This window comes from Dipodomys spectabilis, unplaced genomic scaffold, assembly GCF_019054845.1.
Source record: "Dipodomys spectabilis isolate Male_0828 unplaced genomic scaffold, ASM1905484v1 ptg000083l, whole genome shotgun sequence".
Classification (NCBI taxonomy): domain Eukaryota; kingdom Metazoa; phylum Chordata; class Mammalia; order Rodentia; family Heteromyidae; genus Dipodomys; species Dipodomys spectabilis.
The window spans coordinates 3,134,292-3,155,000 of NW_024870760.1; the positions used below are offsets into that span (position 1 = coordinate 3,134,292).

The 20,709-nt window shown below is 39.3% G+C and overlaps 1 protein-coding gene across 2 annotated transcripts in view; it reads right to left on the minus strand.

The window, feature by feature from the left end:
• Spire1 (spire type actin nucleation factor 1) overlaps positions 1-20,709 on the minus strand; it is a 158,448-nt gene that overhangs the window by 32,550 nt on the left and 105,189 nt on the right. For both annotated transcript variants that reach the window (XM_042683667.1, XM_042683666.1), the window contains exons 5-8: positions 15,586-15,663; positions 13,175-13,339; positions 9,931-10,017; positions 8,637-8,766 (exon numbers count right to left, since the gene is read on the minus strand). In XM_042683667.1, the coding sequence (XP_042539601.1) occupies positions 8,637-8,766; positions 9,931-10,017; positions 13,175-13,339; positions 15,586-15,663 (460 nt within the window). The remainder of the gene's footprint in view (positions 1-8,636; positions 8,767-9,930; positions 10,018-13,174; positions 13,340-15,585; positions 15,664-20,709) is intronic.

The following is a 20,709-nucleotide window of genomic DNA, read 5'->3' on the forward strand; positions in this document are numbered from 1 at the left end:
AAAGGACAAGTCCTCTGTAGGCCATGGAGGCCACCACTGCAGGTGCAACACTGGGTCCCATAAGGCAGCCATCTTTTCAGCTCATGTTTTTCTAGGGAAGACCACCTCTAAGGTTCTATTACTCCAATTTAATGAACTATTCTCTCCCTCCCTCCCCCTCTCCCTCCCTTGCCCCCTCTCTCCCTCTCTTTCCCTCTCCTTCTCTCTCTCTGATGGTACTGGGACTTGAACTCAGTGCCAAGGCATTGTCCCTTGGTTTTTTGCTCAAATCTAGTGGTTACCACTTCAGACAGCTCCATTTCCAGGTTTTTGGTGGTTAATTGGAGTCTTATGGACTTTCCTGCCCAGGTAGCTTCCAACTGGGATCCTCAGATCTTAACCTCTTGAGCAACTAGGATTACAGGCATGAGCCACTGTGGTAATAGCAGAATTCATCTTCCCATTTACAACCCCAAAGCTCACTATGTCTTTAAAACAATGGTATGAAAATGAAATATTGGCCTGACTCACAAATATGACAAGTCAGTGTTTTTAGAAGCACATATGTCACCAGAGAATGTGCATCTTAGATGGGACAAATAAAGCAACAATTATGCAACAATCATATGTACTGTTTGGTGGTTAGAAAGTACTATTTTGGCCTAATGCATAAGTTAAGAAGAAACTTTCAGATAGGCATTTTACTTTTTAGTTTTGTATAGGAAAGCAGTTAGGGATTTTGTGTTGATAAGAATCATCTATCTTCCATTCTGAAAAAAAAATGTAATTCCATGGTGAACATGGTGATGCAGTGATGTTTTTCCTCCACAAAGGCAAAGGTTGGAAGATTGAAGTCAGAGGCAAGCCTGAGCAAAAATGCCAGACCTTATCTACAGCAAAAAGGCTGGAGGCGTGGCTCAAGTGATAAGGCATACATATCTAGCAGGTGTGAGGCCCTTAGTTTAAGCCTCCTACTGTAAAAAAAAGAAAAAAAAGTAATTTTAAACTCAAATACAATGTTCAAACTACTCTAATATATGTCTAGGTATATAAAGCAAATCAAATATTGCATATTCTCAAAGCACTCTTCAATCTTCTCTAGTATCCTCTTACTGTGCTTTTCTCAAGGAACATGAATATATCTTTTGAAACAAGTCTGATTATAACATATAAAAGAGATTTGTCATTTCTTAAGCATAAGGTTCTCTCTCTCTCTCTCTGTACATGCTGGTACCAGGGCTTGAACTCAGGGTCCTGTACTTTTGTTTAGCTTTTTATCCTCATAGCTGGTGCTCTACCACTTAAACCACAGTCCCATATTTTGTTGGTTAATTGGAGATAAGACTCTCACAAACTTTTCTGCACAGGCTAGTTTTTGAAACTCGATTTTCATATCTCAGCTAGATTACAGGTATGGGCTGCTGGCACCCAAACAGGTTCATATGCTTCCCGTCTCCATATATTACCAAATGGACAATAAATAAAGATTGTAGCAGCTAAGATGTCTAGGAAAAATGATCTGAGACAGGAACAAGCATGAATGCACACCAATAATAATTTCAGGCTCCCTGGGGAAAATAATGGGAACTAACCTGTACAGCAATAGGGAAATGAAGAAATAAATCACAATTTAGTTCTACATTAGGAGAGCATGTCCTTATAATTCATGTTTTGAATCTTATTTAATGAAAAAAGAAGATGTCGCAGTTATAACATCTAATGTTAAAGGGAGTGAAATAGTGTCCTCATCTTGTAATGCTCAGGTCAATTTATAGTAGATGCCTGTGGCTAGTCAAATTTCTTTAGACATGTAGATGTTCCCCCATATCCGGATATCTACTTGTCATTACATTAAGAGGAACTGTCATAAAAGTTAGGGAAACTTCTGCCAACCTTACCTATATTCCCAAAAGCATACTTTGATAGTAAAAAAAAATGTAAATTTGAAGAAAAATGTCCATTTAAGGACTGATCTATTTAAGGATGAGTCCATATCATTCATTTAAATCATCCATATAAACCATATCATCTTAAATGGATGATATGGACTCAATTCTAGAAGTCTAAGATTCTCATACGAAAATCAGTTTCTACAGCAGTTCAATTCTGGTTATTGTGACACACTGTCTCTGAAAGTTAAAATAAAATAATATATATTCAATATAAAATTGTTGTTTATTCCAGATAAGGGTCTGGAAGCTAGCATTTAAATATAACTTTAAAAGTAAAAATGGAGGCTCCAGGAAGGTGGCTTAGTGGTAGAGTGCTTGCCTTGTACGCATGAGGCCCTGGGTTTGATTCTTCAGCACCACAGAAACAGAAAAAGCTGGAAGTGGTGTTGTGCCTCAAGTGGTAGAGGGCTAGCCTTGAGCTGAAGAGCTGAGGGACAGTGCCCAGGCCCAGAGCTCAGGCCCCACAACCACCACCACCAACAACAACAAAAAATAAAAATGGAGGAGTATGTAAGTGAAAAACACTTGGTGTGGGAGAATGGCTCAGTAATTCAAAAGCTCTCAACAAAGAAAAGCCTAAGGTCAGATGGCCTCATCTGAATTCTAGCAAACATTCAAAGAACTAATGAGAGCAAATGTCTATCTTTCTCAATCTTTTCTAAAACTCTGAAGATGGAAAAACACTAAAGACGAAAAAAGAAAAAAAAACTATAGGCAAATGTCCTTAATGAATAGGATGAATACTCAACAGAAACCAGCATACAGTCCCCACAGCATGTCATTAGCAGTGGACCAAGTGGGATTTCTCTATGGGATATGAGGATGGCTCAACAAATAAAAATGACTTAAAAGGATACAATATCAACAGAACCTCATAATTGTCTCAAAAATACAGGGCAAGTATGTTGGGCAAAATTCAACATTCTCTCATGTTGAAAACTCTCAACAAACAGCTTACAGGAAAATGATCTCAGCATAATGAAAAGCCCCTAGATATTATACTCTACAGTGAAAAATGACCTTTTTCATATTCAACCATAGTACTGGTAGTCCTAGTGAAGACGATTAGTCAATAAAGAAATTTTTGTTAAAGAAAAAACAAGCACCCAAATAGGAAAATAAGTAAAACCATTCCTGTTGTAGATAACATCTTATGCAGAAAACCCTAAGGTCATTATTTAAGAAAAAAAAAACATATTTAGAATAAATTCAGTGAAGTCACAGGTTCCAAACCCAATATAGAAATATCTATTGTGTGTTTATATACAAAGTCAAACTATATGAAAAACAAATAATAACACTTGTGACATTTCCAAAAAGGAATACAATACTTAGGACTATTTGTATAAAGAAAACTGGAGGACACAAACAAATGCAAAGACATTCTATATCCACAGACTGGAAAAATTAACATTGTTAAATAATCCATACAACTGACAGCTATATACAAATTCAGTATAATCCCCATGAAAATCATTTTTTTAAGTTTTTTTGAGATAAGGTTTCACTAAGTTCAGGAGACTGACCTAGAACTTGCTATATAGCCCAGGCTTATTCAACTTGAGACCCTCCTGCTTTTGCCTCCTGAATGCTGGGATTATTATAGGTATGCACCTCTAATGCCTGACTCCCATGAAAATTATAATGGTAGTTTTTATAGAAATAGAAAACTAATCCTAAAATTCATATGGAAACATAAAAGACAAATAGCCAATCAGTCCTGAGAAAGATAAACAAAGATGAAGGCATCACACTTCAAAATAGTAAGGTAAGTCTGAGCTATGTAAGTGCAAATCTCAAAAAAAAAATTAGGGCTGGGAAGGTGGCTCCATGGTAGAGTGCTTGCCTTGCATGCCTGAGGTCCTGGGTTCGATTCCTCAGCACCACATAAGCAAAAAAGAAAAAGCCGGAAGTGGTGCTGTGGCTCAAGTGGTAGAGTGCTAGCCTTGAGCTGAAGAGCTGAGGGACAGTGCCCAGGCCCAGAGTTCAGGCCCCATGACCGGACCCCCCCAAAAAAATTAAAACAAAACAAAATCCTAGTAAGGACTGGAATACAGACAAATAACAGACAGATAGAACAGAGAAGCATGAAGTATGTATGTATGTATCTATAGTCTATTTAACTGATCTTTAATAAGATTGTTAAGAGCACAACAATGAGAAAGTACACTAGGTCTCTTCAACAAATGATGTTAAGAAAATTGAATATATATGTAAAAGAACGAAACTAGGGCTGAGAAGGTGGCTCAGTGGTAGAGTGCTTGCCTTGCATGCATGAGACCCTGGGTTCGATTCCTCAGCACCACATAAGCAGAAAAATCTGGAAGTGGCACTATGGCTCAAGTGGTAGAGAGCTAGCCTTGAACTGAAGAGCTGAGGGACAGAGCCTAGGACCAGAGTTCAGGCCCCACAACCAACCACAACAAAAAAAAGAACGAAATGAACCCTTATCTCACACAAAAACTAGCTCCAAATGGATGGATGGTTTAAATGTAAGATCTGAAACTGTACAACTCCTATAAAAAACATAGGAGTAAAGCCCCATGACACGGGTCTTGATAATAAACTCATGACTAGGACAGCAAAAGTACAGTTGAAGCAAATACAAAACAAAAACAGTCAAATGGGACTAGATCAAACTAAAAAGTGTCTGCTCAGCAAAGAAATCTATCAACACAGTGAAAAGGCTGCTTGCTTCTCTGGGGAACATATATGCCAGCCATGCAACTCATAACGACTTAGTTAATACGTAAAGTACAAAATCAGTTTCTATAAGAATAACAAAAAAATGACTTAAAAACAAGCTTGGTGCCAGTGGGTAGCTCACACCTGGAATCCTAGCTACTCAGAAGGCTGAGATCTGAGGACTGTGGTTCAAAGCCAGCCTGATCAGGAAAGCAGTGAGACCTATCTCTCGTTAACTACCAAAAAAAAAAAAAAAAATAAAGCCAAAAGCAAAGCAAGTGCTAGCCTTGAGCAAAAAAAAGTTCAGGGACAATGCCTGGCCCTGAGTTCAAGCCTCAGGACGACTGTAAAATAAAATTAACCAAAGACAACATATGAATGATCATAAGTAAATGAAAAAAAAATGCCCAAACAAACCTACTCATCAGGGAAATGAAAATCAAAAGCACAATGAGAGATTACCTTACATATATCAGATGGAACGTATCAGGATGTACACTGTTGAGGAGAATACAAAATATAGCCACTGTGGAAAACAATATGGAAGTCCTACAAGAAATTAAAAATACCAAGAGTATGGTGGCTCAGACCTGTAATACTAGCTACTAAGGAGGCTGATATTGGGAGGACTGTATGTCAAGGTTGGTCTGCACATATGTAAGACCCCATCTCAAAAACAGTCAAAGCACAAGGTGCTGGCTAGTGGCAGAGCATCTGCTTAGCAAGCTCAAGGCCCTGAATTCAAACCCCACCGCTGCCAAAAGAAAAACAAGCAACCAAACATAAATAAATAAGATATAGTAAGTCTACTTCTGGTAATCTAACTCTCCAAGTTGAAATGAAGATCTTGAAATGATATTAGCACCCCTGTGTTCCTTGCAGTAATCACAGCCAAGATGTAGAAACAAGCTAAATTCCCACTTACATATGAATTTAAAAAACACAAAATATACACCTAGCAGCTCTATAAAAGGAGGAATTCTGTAATATGTAGAACATGGATGAACCTTCAGGACATTATACAGTACAATGTCACAGAGAGATGATACATGAATTTACTACTATGCGCTATCTCAACTAGCCAGATTCTTAAAACAAAACCAGGGAATAGTGACTGCCAGGGCTAGGAGAGAACAGAGAGTTAGTAGTATGTGGGATCACCTAGGCTTCAGAGCAAGTTCAAGTGCAGCCTGGGTTATGTAGTGGGGCCTTCTCAAAAACAAAACAAACCAAAATAAAAACAAAGAACAAAAAAGAAAACCAACAAGTTTTCTATGACACTCTAGTGCCATAGGAGTGTCTTCCTATCTGGTTAGAAGGAAAGCTAGCTTCTCCCTTAGCCATTTGCTTGGCCACTGTTAATGCTCATTTATATTTCTTGAAACATGAATACATGTGGTACTTAATCACTACATGCAACACTTTGTGTGCACAGCCTACATTCTGAATCCTCAGTTGCTTGAACAAGAGAGGTTCAAAAACTTAAGGGAGCAGATGCAACTACCCAGCCATCCAGGCTGTTAGGCCTGGTTTGCCCCTTCCTCTGTCTGATTGGTGCTCTCACGGAGGTTCAATCCTGAGCCTTTGCCTGTTTCACACATATAAATCATAACCTCACTTGTAATATAATTGTTTTACCTCATAGTTTTATTAAAATCTTCTCTTCTAATGCCATTATTCTTTATCAAGGTGTAGTAATTTTTCTTTTAAACTATGCAGTATATACTCTATAGTACCATTTCACTTATATTTCGATAGTGGTTCTTACTCTTTTGGGGCTAGGGGTCCTTCAGGAGTATATATTCCTTACTTTTCTCTATATATACACTTTGTGAAGTAATCACGTCCTTTGGATTTTAGACCTTCCTCATGCCCATTCAAAGACTCTCAGCAAAAGATGTCTTGATTTCCATAGCTTAAATGTTTTGGCTCAAAATTACATAAATGTTCCCATGGATTTATTTAGTATGCTTGAAATTTTTTTTTTTTTTTGGTGCTGGTCCTGAAGCTTGAACTCAGGGCTTAGGTGCTGTCCCTGAACTTCTTTTGCTCAGGGCTAGCACTCTACCACTTGAACCACAGTACCACTTCTGGCTTTTTTTGTAGTTTATTGGAGAAAAGAGTTTCACAGACTTTCCTGCCTGGACTGGTTTCAAACTGTGATCCTTAGAGTTCAGCCTCCTGAGCAGCTAGGATTACAGACATGAGCTACCAGTGCCTGGCAACTTGAAACATTTAAAGAGAAAAAACTTGTTGGCATAAAAACCTGAGGTAGGAAGGTGGCTCAGTGGTAGAGTGGTTGCTTTGCATTCATAAGGTCCTGTGTTTGATTCCTCAGCACCACATAAGCAGAAAAAGCCAGAAGTGGTGCTATGGCTCAAGTAGTAGAGTGCTAGCCTTGAGCTGAAGAGCTGAGGAACAGCGCCCAGGCCCAGGGTTCAGGCCCCACAACCGACAAAAAAAAAAAAAAAAAAACCTGAGAAGGATAAATTGATCCAACCTTCACTCACTCTAGAGCTTTGTAAACAGTAGGTACATTTAATTATTTAGTATGTATGGGACTACTTTGTCTACTCTGTCCTGTGCGAGGGACACAACAAGAACAAGATGGACATGGTCCTGTCATTATAGAGGTCATACTGTGACAGAGGCATTGGGACAAAGAACACAGTGTAGAATGGCTAAACAGTCTCAGGCTAGACGCAGGGAGCAATCAGAGGCTGATGTGATAAACACAGCCTGCGTTAGGACAGCGAGTGCTGTACTGGAAGAGAGGAAGACTAGAAAAATGCAGAAAAAGTAAAATCAACAGGACTATGCCATGAGGCAAGAGCAAAAGATGATCTGGAAACAGAATGGGATGATTTGGAGGAGGGTGGATGACTTGACTGCATGCATGTAGCTAGTCATGCTTGGAGAAGGCTCTCTAGAACAGAGTTAGATATACAGATGCATGCTCTGAGAGTTCAGAGATGGCTGAGCTATAAATTGGGAGCTGGAAAGCAACCAGAAACAAAAACCATAGGAGAAGATATATAGTTGTTCTGAGAGCAGAGAGCCCAAGACAGAACCTGAAGAACCAAGGAGACTCTGAAAGAGGAAGAAAACAGGGAGAAAACCAAAAGAGCTTCCTAACTGTTCAGGTGCCACTCTGAATCTCTTAGGTATCCTTAATCTTACAAACTGTAGGAAAGCTATAGAAACAAAAACATTTACAAACATCTTATAATATAGTCTTGCCCTAAATCAAAATCAATGGATGCTTAGAGTATACATTAAAATAATAAGGGAGTAAGTTAAGTATTATCAGATAATAAGGGGTATCCTTATCATCCAACCCCATAATTAGGATAACAGAGATATGAATAAAACTACACATCTATTACCAAATTTGCTCACATGTCAAAGCTTATGAAGTGCTTTGACACTATGTTACTGAATTCTTATAGAAGAACCATAATATAGGTAAGAGGATTGTTCATGTTCAGAGAGGTAGTTTCCTAATATCTCAGTCAAGATATTGACAGAGTTCTTTCCATTGCACACAATGCTCTCCTGCAGTTTAACATCAGGTAAGGAATTTGCTGTCCTCTAATTTTGAACATAAACAGGAAGTGTGTGTGTGTGAAAGAGTCAGAGACAGACAGAGACAGACAGAGAGAGAAAGAGAAGAGAGAGAGAGGGGGAGAGAGGGAGGTGGGGAATCAAACCAAGAGCCTACACACCTTAACCTACCTTGTTACTTTCATGTGCTGGTTATATAAAACCACCTTTCACACTATGTTAAAAAACCATATAATTTAGGCGGGGGGGGGGGGGGGGCGTTGGGTGTGTGTGTATAGTTGTGGAGGTACCTGAGGGAAGGGATGGTAGGGGAAAAACAAAGGAGGAGGCAACAATGCTTGATAAGAAATGTATTCATTACCTTGCTCATGTACAGTAGTTTCACAATAAAAAACTTATTTAAAAAAAAACCACCTTTCCCAATGGCAGCTCAAGTGTAAGAAGCAGAGGACTCACCTAATCTACTCCGTCTAATTTCCTCTGGTGAGACAGGCCGCAACTTTCTTTCTGCTTTAATTTCTTCTAATATTCTTTCATGGAGGCTTCGTGGCCGTGGTGGGGTTGGCTTCAGTTTTCTGGCTGAGGCCTTGGGAAAAAAAAGAGCATAATGGTGAGAGACTTGAGTATTTGTTTCTAAATAAATTTTAAGGAAATTTATCACACAGTATAATATTATGAATTATATCTCATTGACTGTAAAACCGCCTATAGAAGACTATGTTCAAGTCATTAAGCATCAAGATTTCTACAGCATTAAGGATATTTTGGGGTTTCATGTGATTTATTTAGTCATATGTATATTCAATAATTGAAGTTCTGCTAAAGTTATAATCACATTTTTGAGTAACTTTCCCAGCCTTCTAATAACTACAATTTTCTCCATTCTATGGTTGGGGACAGAAAGGCTGGGGGAAGCCAGCTGGCTCAGAGGTGTGGCTGCTAGACTGTGGCACTGGTGTGCATACCAGGTCCACTTGACCCTGTTCTCCGCTCTGCGGCTTCTTGTCCTTCCACAAAGATTTCTACAAGGGATCATTCATTATGCTGGAGATGTATGCAAACTGGGAGACACCATTTCCTCTTATTTTATGTCACAAGCTTAGAAGTTGAGCCAGGGGGAAAAGAAAGAAAATAAAAGGAACATAAACCAACATTCCAACCACATTAGTGTATTCTGACTTTAATCTCTAGGAAGAAACTTGCTAGGAATGGAAGATATAGTTTCAGCAGAGGTTGACACTAAAAATAATGTCAATGTGACACTACCAAGGAGGGAGAGTAGCACTATAAAGTATTGGAAGGGCAACTCATACCTGAAACTATCAAGTATTTAGTTAGTTGCTATTCAGCAAGATTCTGCACCATGACTCAGATTGTTTATAGAGTAAAAACATTCTGGGACATAGCTATGTATCGAACAACTGAAAGAAAGTTTTTGTGTGTGTGATGTAATTTTCAGTAGAGCATGGTGGTATATGCCTGTAATCCCAGATCTTGAGAGGCTAAAGAAGCAGGATGGTGAGGTCAAGGCCACATGGGATACATAGTGAGTTCCAGACCAACCTCTGCTTTCCAAAAAAAAAAAGAATGCACTGTAACTTGTAGTTGCATTTCATCATATCATTCTCAGAAAAAAAAATCGGTGGAAAAAGTAACCATTTAAAAAGCCAAGTTTTGAAACAGTCCCTAGAGGAGAAGAATTCATTAAGCTTTCACCAAAGAAGGGCTGTCAGAGGGTCAGACTACATACTGGATTTAAAGGAGGTCTTGATCTGATAAAGTCAAGGATGATTTCATGAGCACTCTTTTTTAACCGAGGGGGAATGTCACCATTCACCTAAAAGGAGACAAAAAGTAGAAAACCATGTGACTACAGATCTATCATTTTAGGCTTTCTAGTACCGTTGTTATCTTAAATAGATCACAAAGTCAGTGAAGTATGATGCAGCCTACCAAGGACACATTTCAAGTCGACAGAGTAGAAAATAAATGATTGTGTGAATTAGAGCAAAGTAACTATGAAATTAAAGAAAAACCCAAGTCATACTAATTCTATCATGTTAGAAAATTACGTTTGAGATACATGAAGATTAACAAAAAGTTTCTGAAATCAGAATGTGAACAGAATAAATAACACTGTGGTTTACTGAGAATTTTATAATTTAAAAACCCTTTCACCTCTTATTTGCATCATTGAGGAAAAGCCTTATATCAAACAGGCCAGGAAGGCCTGGTAACACAACTTACATTCTGTTAAGTAAATTCAAGTACAGAAACAAGATTTGCTTATATACACAGAACTGCCAAATGAAAGATATATAATCCCAACTTCCCTGTGACCTCTACTCTAATGTCTTCTTCCTAAAGTAGTATGTTAACTATTTTGAGAAATATAAGAAATCCTCAGAAAGATAACAGTTGAAACATACATTCTGAGTCTTCATAAGGCCAGTTGAGATCATTTCGTTCTATTTGTTTTCCAGTCTTGTTTGACCAAAGCAGAGACTGAATTGATATCCCTAGTCTTAGTCTCCCCACAACCCCTGTTCCTTGTATAAGCCTTGAGGAGTCTATCCAACAACCACTAGGCTCCTCCTCCCTGTACCCACCTCTAAGCCTGAATGAGGTAGAGTGACCTCTGTCAAGAGTGATTGCTGCTTGAGCCAAGCCATGCACAGGCTTCTGGGTGCCTGGTTTAAGAAGGACATTGGCACCAGGAACCCGTGGCTCATGCCTGTAATCCTAGCTACTCAAGAGGCTGAGATCTGAGGATCATAGTTCAAAGCCAGCCTGGGTAGTTAAGTCCATGAGACTCTTATCTTAATAAACCACTCAGAAAACCGGAAATGGCTCTGTGGCTCAAGTGGTAGAACACCGGCCTTGAGCTGAAGAGCTGAGGGACAGCACCCAGGCCCAGAGTTCAAGCCCCACCACCGACAAAAAACAAAAACAAAAAAAAACAAGGACACATTTCCACCTGGTTGGTGAAGATGTACAATTCTGACCACTTCTGTGTGCCTTAGGTTTCTTTCCTTTCAAATGAGAGTGACAGCACTTACCTCAGGGCTGCAGTGTATCCCAAATGGGATTTTTTTTAAAAGCATTAGAAATCAAATGTAAGATGTATGCTTATTCACAGATGCTAACTCTATAGTTCACCAATCACTGCAGACTTGTAGAACATGTGGACTTCAATGACATACTCATGCTGAAGCCTGATCCAGCCGTTTTCTTTCTTGTTACTGCACATAGATTGAAGATTAACCTTTCTAAGGTGATCCTTGGGCTGTACTTCATGTGTTTTCAGGGCACTTGTCTTCTGAGACACAAGTTCCTCACTTAAATACAGCATTAGAAGTGCTTGGCAGAGACAAATGGGGCCCTCCCTCCTCTGTCCAGAGCACAGATGGCTGTGACAAGGACAGAGCCAGAAGCTCACATCAGCCATACTCCAGGAGAAGGTGCAGGGCTCTGCCAGACATGGGGCAGCACCTCCCTCATTTCTTACGGAAACAGTCTACCTGGAGATGGTGGAGGTGGCTAGGTCAGGCAGTATGTGAGGTATCAGTGCAGAGAAGCAGTCAGATTCAGGATACATGTTTTGGTTGTTGTTCTAGTATTTTGTCTCGAACTCAGAGACTTTGCTCTCGCTTTTTTTTTTCTTTTCTCAAGGCTGGCACTCTACAGCCACATGTCCACTTCTTACTTTTTGGTGGTAAATTTAGAGATAAGAATCTCTCAAATTTGTGTGAATCCTCAGATCTCAGCCTCCTGAGTAGCTAGGATCATAGGTGTGAGCCACCAGCACCCAGCTAGATTCAGCATACATTTTAATGACAGAATTTCAGGATTCACTGATGAGGTGGATGTTCCACTTTCCAGAACTTACTAAGGACTTCATTGTGGCTATCCACAAAATTTTATGTGCTAGGAAACAGAAAATAGGTTGCTTAAATAGACTCTGGTATGATAGTCATAGTTAGAAAAGGTGGTTACTTAGAAATGATATTGTTCTTAGTCATTAGGGGAAAAATCCCCACATTGAGATTCCATCTCATCCCAGAATGGAATGGCTATCATCAAGAAAATAAACAACAAATGCTGGGGAGGGTAGGTAGGGGGTGGGTGGGGAAAGAAATCTTCATACAATGTGGATAGGAATATATGTCAGCATAGTCACTATGAAAATCAGTATGGTGGTTCCTCAAAAAAATAAAAATAGAACTACCATATGATCCTGCTCTACCACTCCTGGGAATATACAGACTCAAATCTGAATCAACATACAATAGAGGCACCTCACACCCATGTTTATTGAAGCATGTTCACAACAGCTAAATTATGGAACCAGTCTACGGTGTCCAACAACAATGTGGTATATTTACATAATGGAGTTTTACTTAACTCTGAAGAATAAAATTATGTCATTTTCAGGAAAATGGGTGGAATTCGTGATCATCATGTCAATAAGCAAAATAAGTCAAACTTACAGTGCAAAAAAAGAAAGAAAACACTAATAGTGCATGTTTAAAAATCGTAAAAAGTAGAAGGGGACGATGTGGGAAGAGGAAAGGGACTGGTGGTGAAGGACAGAGAGGATTAACAGGACAGGTGAACATGGTCAAAGTAGATTATATATGAAAATGACATGATGAAACTCATTACTTTGTAAATGTTTGTGGAGAAAATGATGCCAAGCAATGATAATGCTGCATATAATGATGTGGGAAAAATATTGACAATATGTTAAACAAAAACAACTGGATACAAAGCTAGCCCATTTTGTTTCAACCCAATGCACAAAGCAAAAAACAGGATTATAAACCAACATGTTGGTGAGATTACATATTTGAAACTTTTTTCTTTGAGTTTTGTATTTTTCAAATTTTCTACAATGATTATTATTTTCATAGGAAAAAATCACCGGGAAGACCATTTTCTGCAAGTAATATTACAGAAGGACCATGAGCATATTAATTTTCTTTGTTTCTTACCATCACTTTCCGCAAGGTGTATCTTTTGCACCGAATGTCATCCATTAGCATTTCATAGGGTGTGAGCTGGTATTCAATGGGCAGTGGGTTGTACTGCCGCTGTTGGACCTTCTTCAGCTTTACTCCATTTCGCAAATCTCTCATCACCTGCACCCAGAATCGGGCCTAAAAAGACCAAGGGTGAAGAGATAGCAGTAAGTAAATTCATTCATTTCTTCTGAACAGCTATAGTCATCAAAATAAAGAGCATGAATGTGTAAGCCAAACAAAACCTTCTTTAAAAATTACATTAGGATGGGAAAAGCTAGGTAGAAAGTCAAGAATCCATGGGCTCTAAAAGCTGAAGGGTCTGGGTTTAAAGCCCATCTCCAACACTGTGTCTGGTTGCATTAAGACACATCTCCCTATGCTTCTGCCTTGCTTTGTGACTGGACTTGCAACAGGGTCTATTTCTCACAGCCTGACTTTGGGTTTGGCTATATAATTTGCTTGGACACTGGATCAGGAGTGGGCATGATGAGATCAAAGATTTTAAAAGGACATGGATGCCAGGCTTGTCTGTCATGTTTCTTTCTGCTGAGAGAACATCAAGCTTGGATTGGCCTTGCTTCCAGGGCAAGACTGCCATACCTGTGGAGTTAAACGACTCCAACTGCTCGCAGACCTGTGATGTAGGTTTACCTAGCGCTGTCTCTGTGACTGCCTAGTGGTTAGTTTCACAGCATCACTGTGACCACAGCTGCCTGATATAATTACCTACTTGCTTTTTGACTAGCCCTAGTTTCCTCATCAATAAAGGAAAATGGTACTTCATAACTAATCAGGAAGGTCATAGTTGGATCAATACATAAGGCTCAAATGACAATTCTCGTTATCTTTATATATATATCATTTAATCACAGTTTTTTATTTATAAATAACAAGTTGCCTAATTAACCTTCGAGAATCCTAAGAATAAAATGAGACTTACATGAAAGTGCTTGATATAACAATGTTTTTGTTTGATTGATAGAGAATAAAAAAGAAAATAGCTTTGAAAAGTGAGTGGAATTTTCTGAATAAAATATTATAGCCTATTACTACTTCTTCACCAGAAAAAATGATCATTCTTAATGTCTTAATGTAAGTACAGTATGTTAATCTAGAGAAAAAAAGTGCTTGATATAACATATGACAAGTATGTATACTCTTGTTTTATCCCTTTTGTTCTCCTGACTAGTAACATTAGTTCATCATTCTTTCTGTCTGTGAGAAGTCAGTCGATACAATATTTGATTAAAATGCTGTAGCTCATCCAAATTAATGATCTCAATACCTACCTAAATGTAGTCTTATAAAATCAATTTCTTAAGAATTGTCTACATTGAATGAGGTAGAGGCATAGCTCAGTGGTAGAGCAACGTAAGTGTGTACTATGGTTGAACTCAAGGCCTATTATAGTGAGTGTTCTACCATCTGACTCATACTGCAAGACCTTTGCCTTTAGTTATTTTTTTTTTCAGATAGGGGCCTATGTTTTACCAGGCCTTGAACCCTGATTCTCCTACCTATGCCTCCCATGTAACTGGGCTTATAGGCATCCACCACTATGCCCATCTTATTTGGTGAGGTAGGATCTAACTTTTTCTAACCAGGTTCGCTTTGAACCACAACCTTCCTAATCCTCACCTCCTGAGTAGCTGGTATGACAAGTGTGAGCCACTGTCCCCAGCCTAAGATATTAATAGGTTAATTAAAAATATCATGCCAGGTGCTGGTGGCTCATGCCTATAATCCTAGCTACTCAGGAGGCTGACATCTGAGGATCACGGTTCAAAGCCAGCCTGGGCGGGAAAATCCTTAAGACTCATAAAATAAACCACTCAGAAAACCAGATGTGGCTCTGTGGCTCAAAGTGGTAGAGTGCTAGCCTTGAACTGAAGAGCTGAGGGACAGTGCCCAGGCCCAGAGTTCAAGCCACATGACTGAAAAAAACAAAACAAAACAAGAAATATCAATATATATTTGTATGCTAGTACTAAAGCTTGAACTCAGGGCCTGGGTGCTATTCTTTAGTTTTATTGCTCAAAGCTAGCACTCTTGTCACTTGAACCATAGCTCCGCCTCTGGCTTTCTGTTGGTTAATGGGAGATAAGAGTTTAATGGAGTTTCCTACCCAAGTTAGCTTCAACCCATGATCCTCAGATCTCAGCCTCCTGAGTAGTTAGGATTACAGGTGTGAGCCACCTTTATATGTATACATATAAATCTATCTATCTATCTATCGTCAGTACTGAGGTTTGAACTCAGAACTTTGGTTTTGCTGGGCAAGTGTTCTACCATTGAACCACATTGTCTAGCCCTGACAACTGGTTTGTAAGAGCATTACGGTACCCTGACATGAAGCAGGTGAAGAAGTATACAACCCTTACCCAATCGGCATGCTGTAGTTCCTCCAAGTCTGTGCCACATTCATCACTCTTCTCCATTTCTTGAATCTTTTTAAGATTCTGCCAGTTAAAACAGAAAGAAAATAGCCATGAAAATTCCATTAAGTTATATCCAAATTAAAACGCCTCAAAGACAGGCTCAGATAAAATACACATAGAAGTAGCATCAATGAAAAGATAATACAGAATGCATTCTTCCTCCAAGTCTAAAATCCATTAAAATGTTTCATTTTGTTGCGTGCGGGTGATGGGGAGATGGTCCACTGTCTTCTTGTGAAGCATCTAATCACAGCATTAACTCAGCTTCTAATGCTACAGGAGCTGAAGATTGTTTCTTCTCCCTCAACTTGAAACACACTCAATCTGATACTGTTATGGATATTTTTGTTGCACCTTTTTTAAACTTAAGGTGTCTTTATCTCCCTTACATCAACCACATTTGTCCTGGACTCTCTCCTCATCCCATAGTCACTCTCTACTCTCTACTTCCCTTCCTGCAGATATCAGGACCAGAGAACTATCCAGTTCCTCAAAGAACCCTCCCTTTATAACCTTCTATTACAAAATTTCCTCACCTCCCCACAGCCACTAACATGGGAACTGCACACTGACTTGGGGCCTCCCTCAAGGCTTCATGAGGCCAAATTCCATCTTCTGAAGCTAGTGCAAGCTTTGGCAAGTTCTGGCCCTTGATATATACATATATATGCATATATGTATGCATATATATGTATATATATTTATATGCATATTTAAAATTTTCAATGGATTAATACATTTTAAATTGCATCAACCCAACAACTGCAACTTTAGCAAAATCTTGATGGATAAAGCATGTATTCACATATTAAATATATTTTATTGTACATCATTCCTGCTAATATAAATTCAACCCCAATATATTTTACTTTTTGCTGAGCTGTTTCCAGCCTGCTTGCCTTTAGTTTAAATGTACTATATGAAACCTAACTTCTTATGAGAATATAAATGAAACATTTCTAAACCATTTATTTTTAGCTTCCAAATGTTATCAGCCATCTGCAAAAATGAGTACAACACCACCTACTTTTTTCTATGCAATCATATAGTGTTTCTATAAAAAATAAAATGACATTATTCTGACAATTTAAAGAACATGCTGTGTAAATAATGCAGCATTTCTTCTATCCATAGGGAAAAAAACAAGGAAAAGGTTTCTGGTTATTTCAGGATGTACTTTCATAATTATTTTGAAAGGAGAAGTCAACACTACTGAAACATGGTAAATTATACAGGATTTTAGACATTCACACATAGTGAAACCAAAGAAGGAAATTCTCAGGAGAGGAACACAAAGGTACAATGCCTAGATACATCTGATCATATAAAATAATATTCATCAAAATGAACTCCAGGAAATGGAAACAAGAGGTTTTTCCTTTGTTGCTTTTTTTTTCTTTTTAAAAAAATGTTTTATTTTATTGTAAGGGTAATGTCAGAGGGATCACAGTTATGTAACTAAGGTAAGGAGTACATTTCTTGTCAAACCTTGTTACCTCCTCCCTTGTTTTTTCCCACTTTCCCTCTCCTCTTACTCCCTTTCCCCCAAGTTATAAAGTTCATTTCCAACATAATGTCTTGTAAGTATTGCTGTTGCATTGGTTCACCCTTTGTCCTCTGTCTCATCATTTTGTTTTGTGTGAGCGTGTGCGTGCATGTGCGTGCGTGCGTGTGCGTGCATGTTGTGTGTGTGTGTGTGAGATATTCTGGGCAAAATATAATATATGCACATCTAAATTACCATAGTGAAATCCCTTAGTGGACTTAATATGCACTAGAGAAAGAAAGAGAAAGAAAAGAGAGAATGACAGGGCCTGGGCACTGTCCCTGAGCCTCTCTGTGCTGAAGGCTAGTGCTCTGCCACTTAAGTCACAGCGCTACTTCTGGCTTTTTCTGTTTATGTGGTACTAAGGAATCAAACCCAAGGCTTCATGCATACAAGGCAAGCACTTTACCATTAAGCCACTTTCCCACCCCGTCTCACCATTTTGTTATTCCTTTTCTCTTCCCCAAATCAGATAAACATATATATAAGACATAGGGTACAAAAATAAAAAACAGTGACAACAGGGGATAAACCAAAGGGAAAAAATGAAAGAAAAAAGAAATTACTTCACACAGTACCTTAAAAAACAAAAACAAAGAAACAAAAAAACACTCTTCTTTCCAAATCTTGGAGTTCATTTCAATTAGCATCATTGTATATGATCATATGTACATAGCTATTGAGCTATTCTGATCCTTTGTGTATCTGTCTTTGGGAGGATAAGGGAGGCATAGAAATGGAGGGACAAAGGTGAACAAATGCAGCAGTAGACACTATGTTGAAAATGAACTATACGACTTGTGGGTAGGGACCTGAGGAAAAACCAGGAGAGAGCAAGGGAAGGGGTGATGCTGTCCAAAAAGAAATGGGACTCATTACACCACATTGCTGTAATATCTCTGTGTATAACTTTAAGAATAACAGTTAAAACATTAAAAAAAAAAAGTTTCTCTGTGAGATGATGTGGTAAGATATTTGCCCTCCTCTCTGTCATATGAAGACTGATCCCATGGTAAGCACTTAATAACTCATAAACCAAAAGATAATGCAACTTAGGAGGCAGGGACAGGAGGATGTCAAAGTTGAGGCCAGGCTGGGCTACACAGTAAGATCCTGTCTCAAAATAAACTGAAAACAACCTGAAAAACAATCTGAAAGCAACCTTAATCTCTGTAAGCCTATGTTGTAATATACTAAAAGAAGAAGAAGAAGAAAAAAACCTCTAATGGTCTTCAGAATGGGACCAAGTTTTAGGATGAGAAGAGAAGGAAAAACAAAGGAAACAGATACAGCAGATAATGGGAGAAATCTGGCCAGAAAGAAGATTATAACATGCCTCTCCAGTTTCTTCCCCATTTGGTCCATTTCTCACTCTTCTTCCTTATGGCTCTCAAACTGAGAGCCATGGCCAACCAGTGCAAAGATATGTCAAGGAGCATTTAAACAATAGGTACACATTGCATGTTTCTTAGAGTCAGTTTAAAGACAAAGCAGTGGAGCTGAGTACCTATGGCTCACAGCTATAATCCTCACTGTTCAAATGGCTGGGATCTGAGGATCATGGGTCAAAACCAGCCTGGTCAGGAAAAGTATCTGTAACTCTTATTTCCAATTAACTACTCAAAAGCTGGAAGTGGAGCTGTAGCTTAACTGGTAGAGTGGCAGTCTTGATGCCTAGGGACAGCATCTAGGTGCTGAGTTCAAGCCGCCTCAGTACTGGAGCGCACACACACACACACACATACACACACAACCAATGCACACACACACACCAATGCGCACACGCACACACACACACACACACACACACCAACAACAGAAGCCTTAGTGGCCTGCACTAGTTGCCAGAGAGGTCTGCCAAATGGTCACTGCTTGATCTTTTAGCTCCCTCAGCAAAGAGCTGTAAGCCAGGGTTGTAGCCCTCCTACAAGCCTCAGTCACTTCAAGTCAGAGCCCCTTGCTTCATTTTAGGATTTCTCTGGTCCTCCGCTTCTCCTCAATCCTGCTTCCTGGGCCCCATGGTGCTACTGATAGCATTCTTCCATACTCCTAAGTTTTTTTCTACTTCCTGGGGTAACTCAATTCACACCATGAGGAATTTTATTTTATTTTATTTATTTATTTATTTTTGTCGGTCGTGGGGCTTGAACTCTGGGGCTGGGCGCTGTCCCTCAGCTCTTCAGCTCAAGGCGAGCGCTCTACCATTTGAGCAACAGCGCCACTTCCGGTTTTCTGGTGGTTTATTGGAGATAGGAGTCTCACGGTCTCTCCTGCCCGGGCTGGCTTTGAACCGCGATCCTCAGATCTCAGCCTCCTGAGTAGCTAGGATTACAGGCGTGAGCCACCAGCGCCCGGCTACCATGAGGAATTTTAAAAAACATCATTTTTTGTTTTGTTTTTTAAGTTAAAAAAGTTTTTTTAAAAACATCCATTTTAAAAAACAGAAATATAGAGGTATGTTAGTAAAAAATCAACGTGACTTTTAAGAGGTAAAAGTCACAAATTCCAAGGCATCTTGATTTACACTGGACTACATATCCCTCACAGGGTCAGTGTGAAAATCCTCCCTTCTCCTCCCTTTGATACAGATTGTTCAAAACAGGTGCTGGTGGCTCACACCTGTAATCCTCGCTACTCAGGAAGCTGAGATCTGAAGATCTCAGTTCAAAGCTAGCCCAGACAGAAAAGTCCAAGAGACTCTTTATCTCCAATGAACCACCAAGAAGCCAGAAGTGGAGGCATGTGGTAGAGTGCTAACCTTGAATGGAAAAAGCCACAGGACAGTGGCCAAGCCCCAAGTTCAAGCCCAGTAGTGATGGGAAAAAAAAGGGGAGACCCTCATTCTTTTGGGATACATCTCATGCAGTTTGAGTAGAGTTAACATGCAGGATTTCCAACTCACAAGAGTAAGACCAGCCAGGGTAGTCCATCTCCCCAGTTCCTGTGATGCACTGTGATTAGTTCCCAAGTTGGTTATTTCCAAACTTCCATGACCTGTTTGCCTTTCTGCTGGAGTTGCTGAACTGAGAGGTCAAAGATTAGGGCTGTGGACTGCACTAGGAACCTGTCTGTCCTGGGAAGTGGGTAGGAGAGCCTGTTCTAATTACAGCTGAGTCTACAGCTTGATGTCCCCACAGACTTCCCAATTATGTGAACCAATAAATTCTCCTCCCCTCCCCATGCTAACGGAAGTCAGAATTACAGATAAAAGTCAGAAGTTAGTATATTGCCCAAGCCTAGCACTATGAGTTTATGCTTCCATGTCACATAGTCCTTTGGTGGCATCACAGGAGAAGCAGCAATTCAATTCAAGCTACGGCTAAAAAGCTTGCCGAAGTGGGAGAGAGTGAAGGAAGGGGTGATGTACTCATTACCAGACTTATAAAACAGCCCTTCTATAATCACCTTTATAACAACAATTAAAAAAAAGAAAAAATAACAGCAATGAAAAAAGCCTACTGCTTCATGGACCCTAATCCTTTCACCTTCATTTCTACTGTTATCTGACACATCCCTTATTA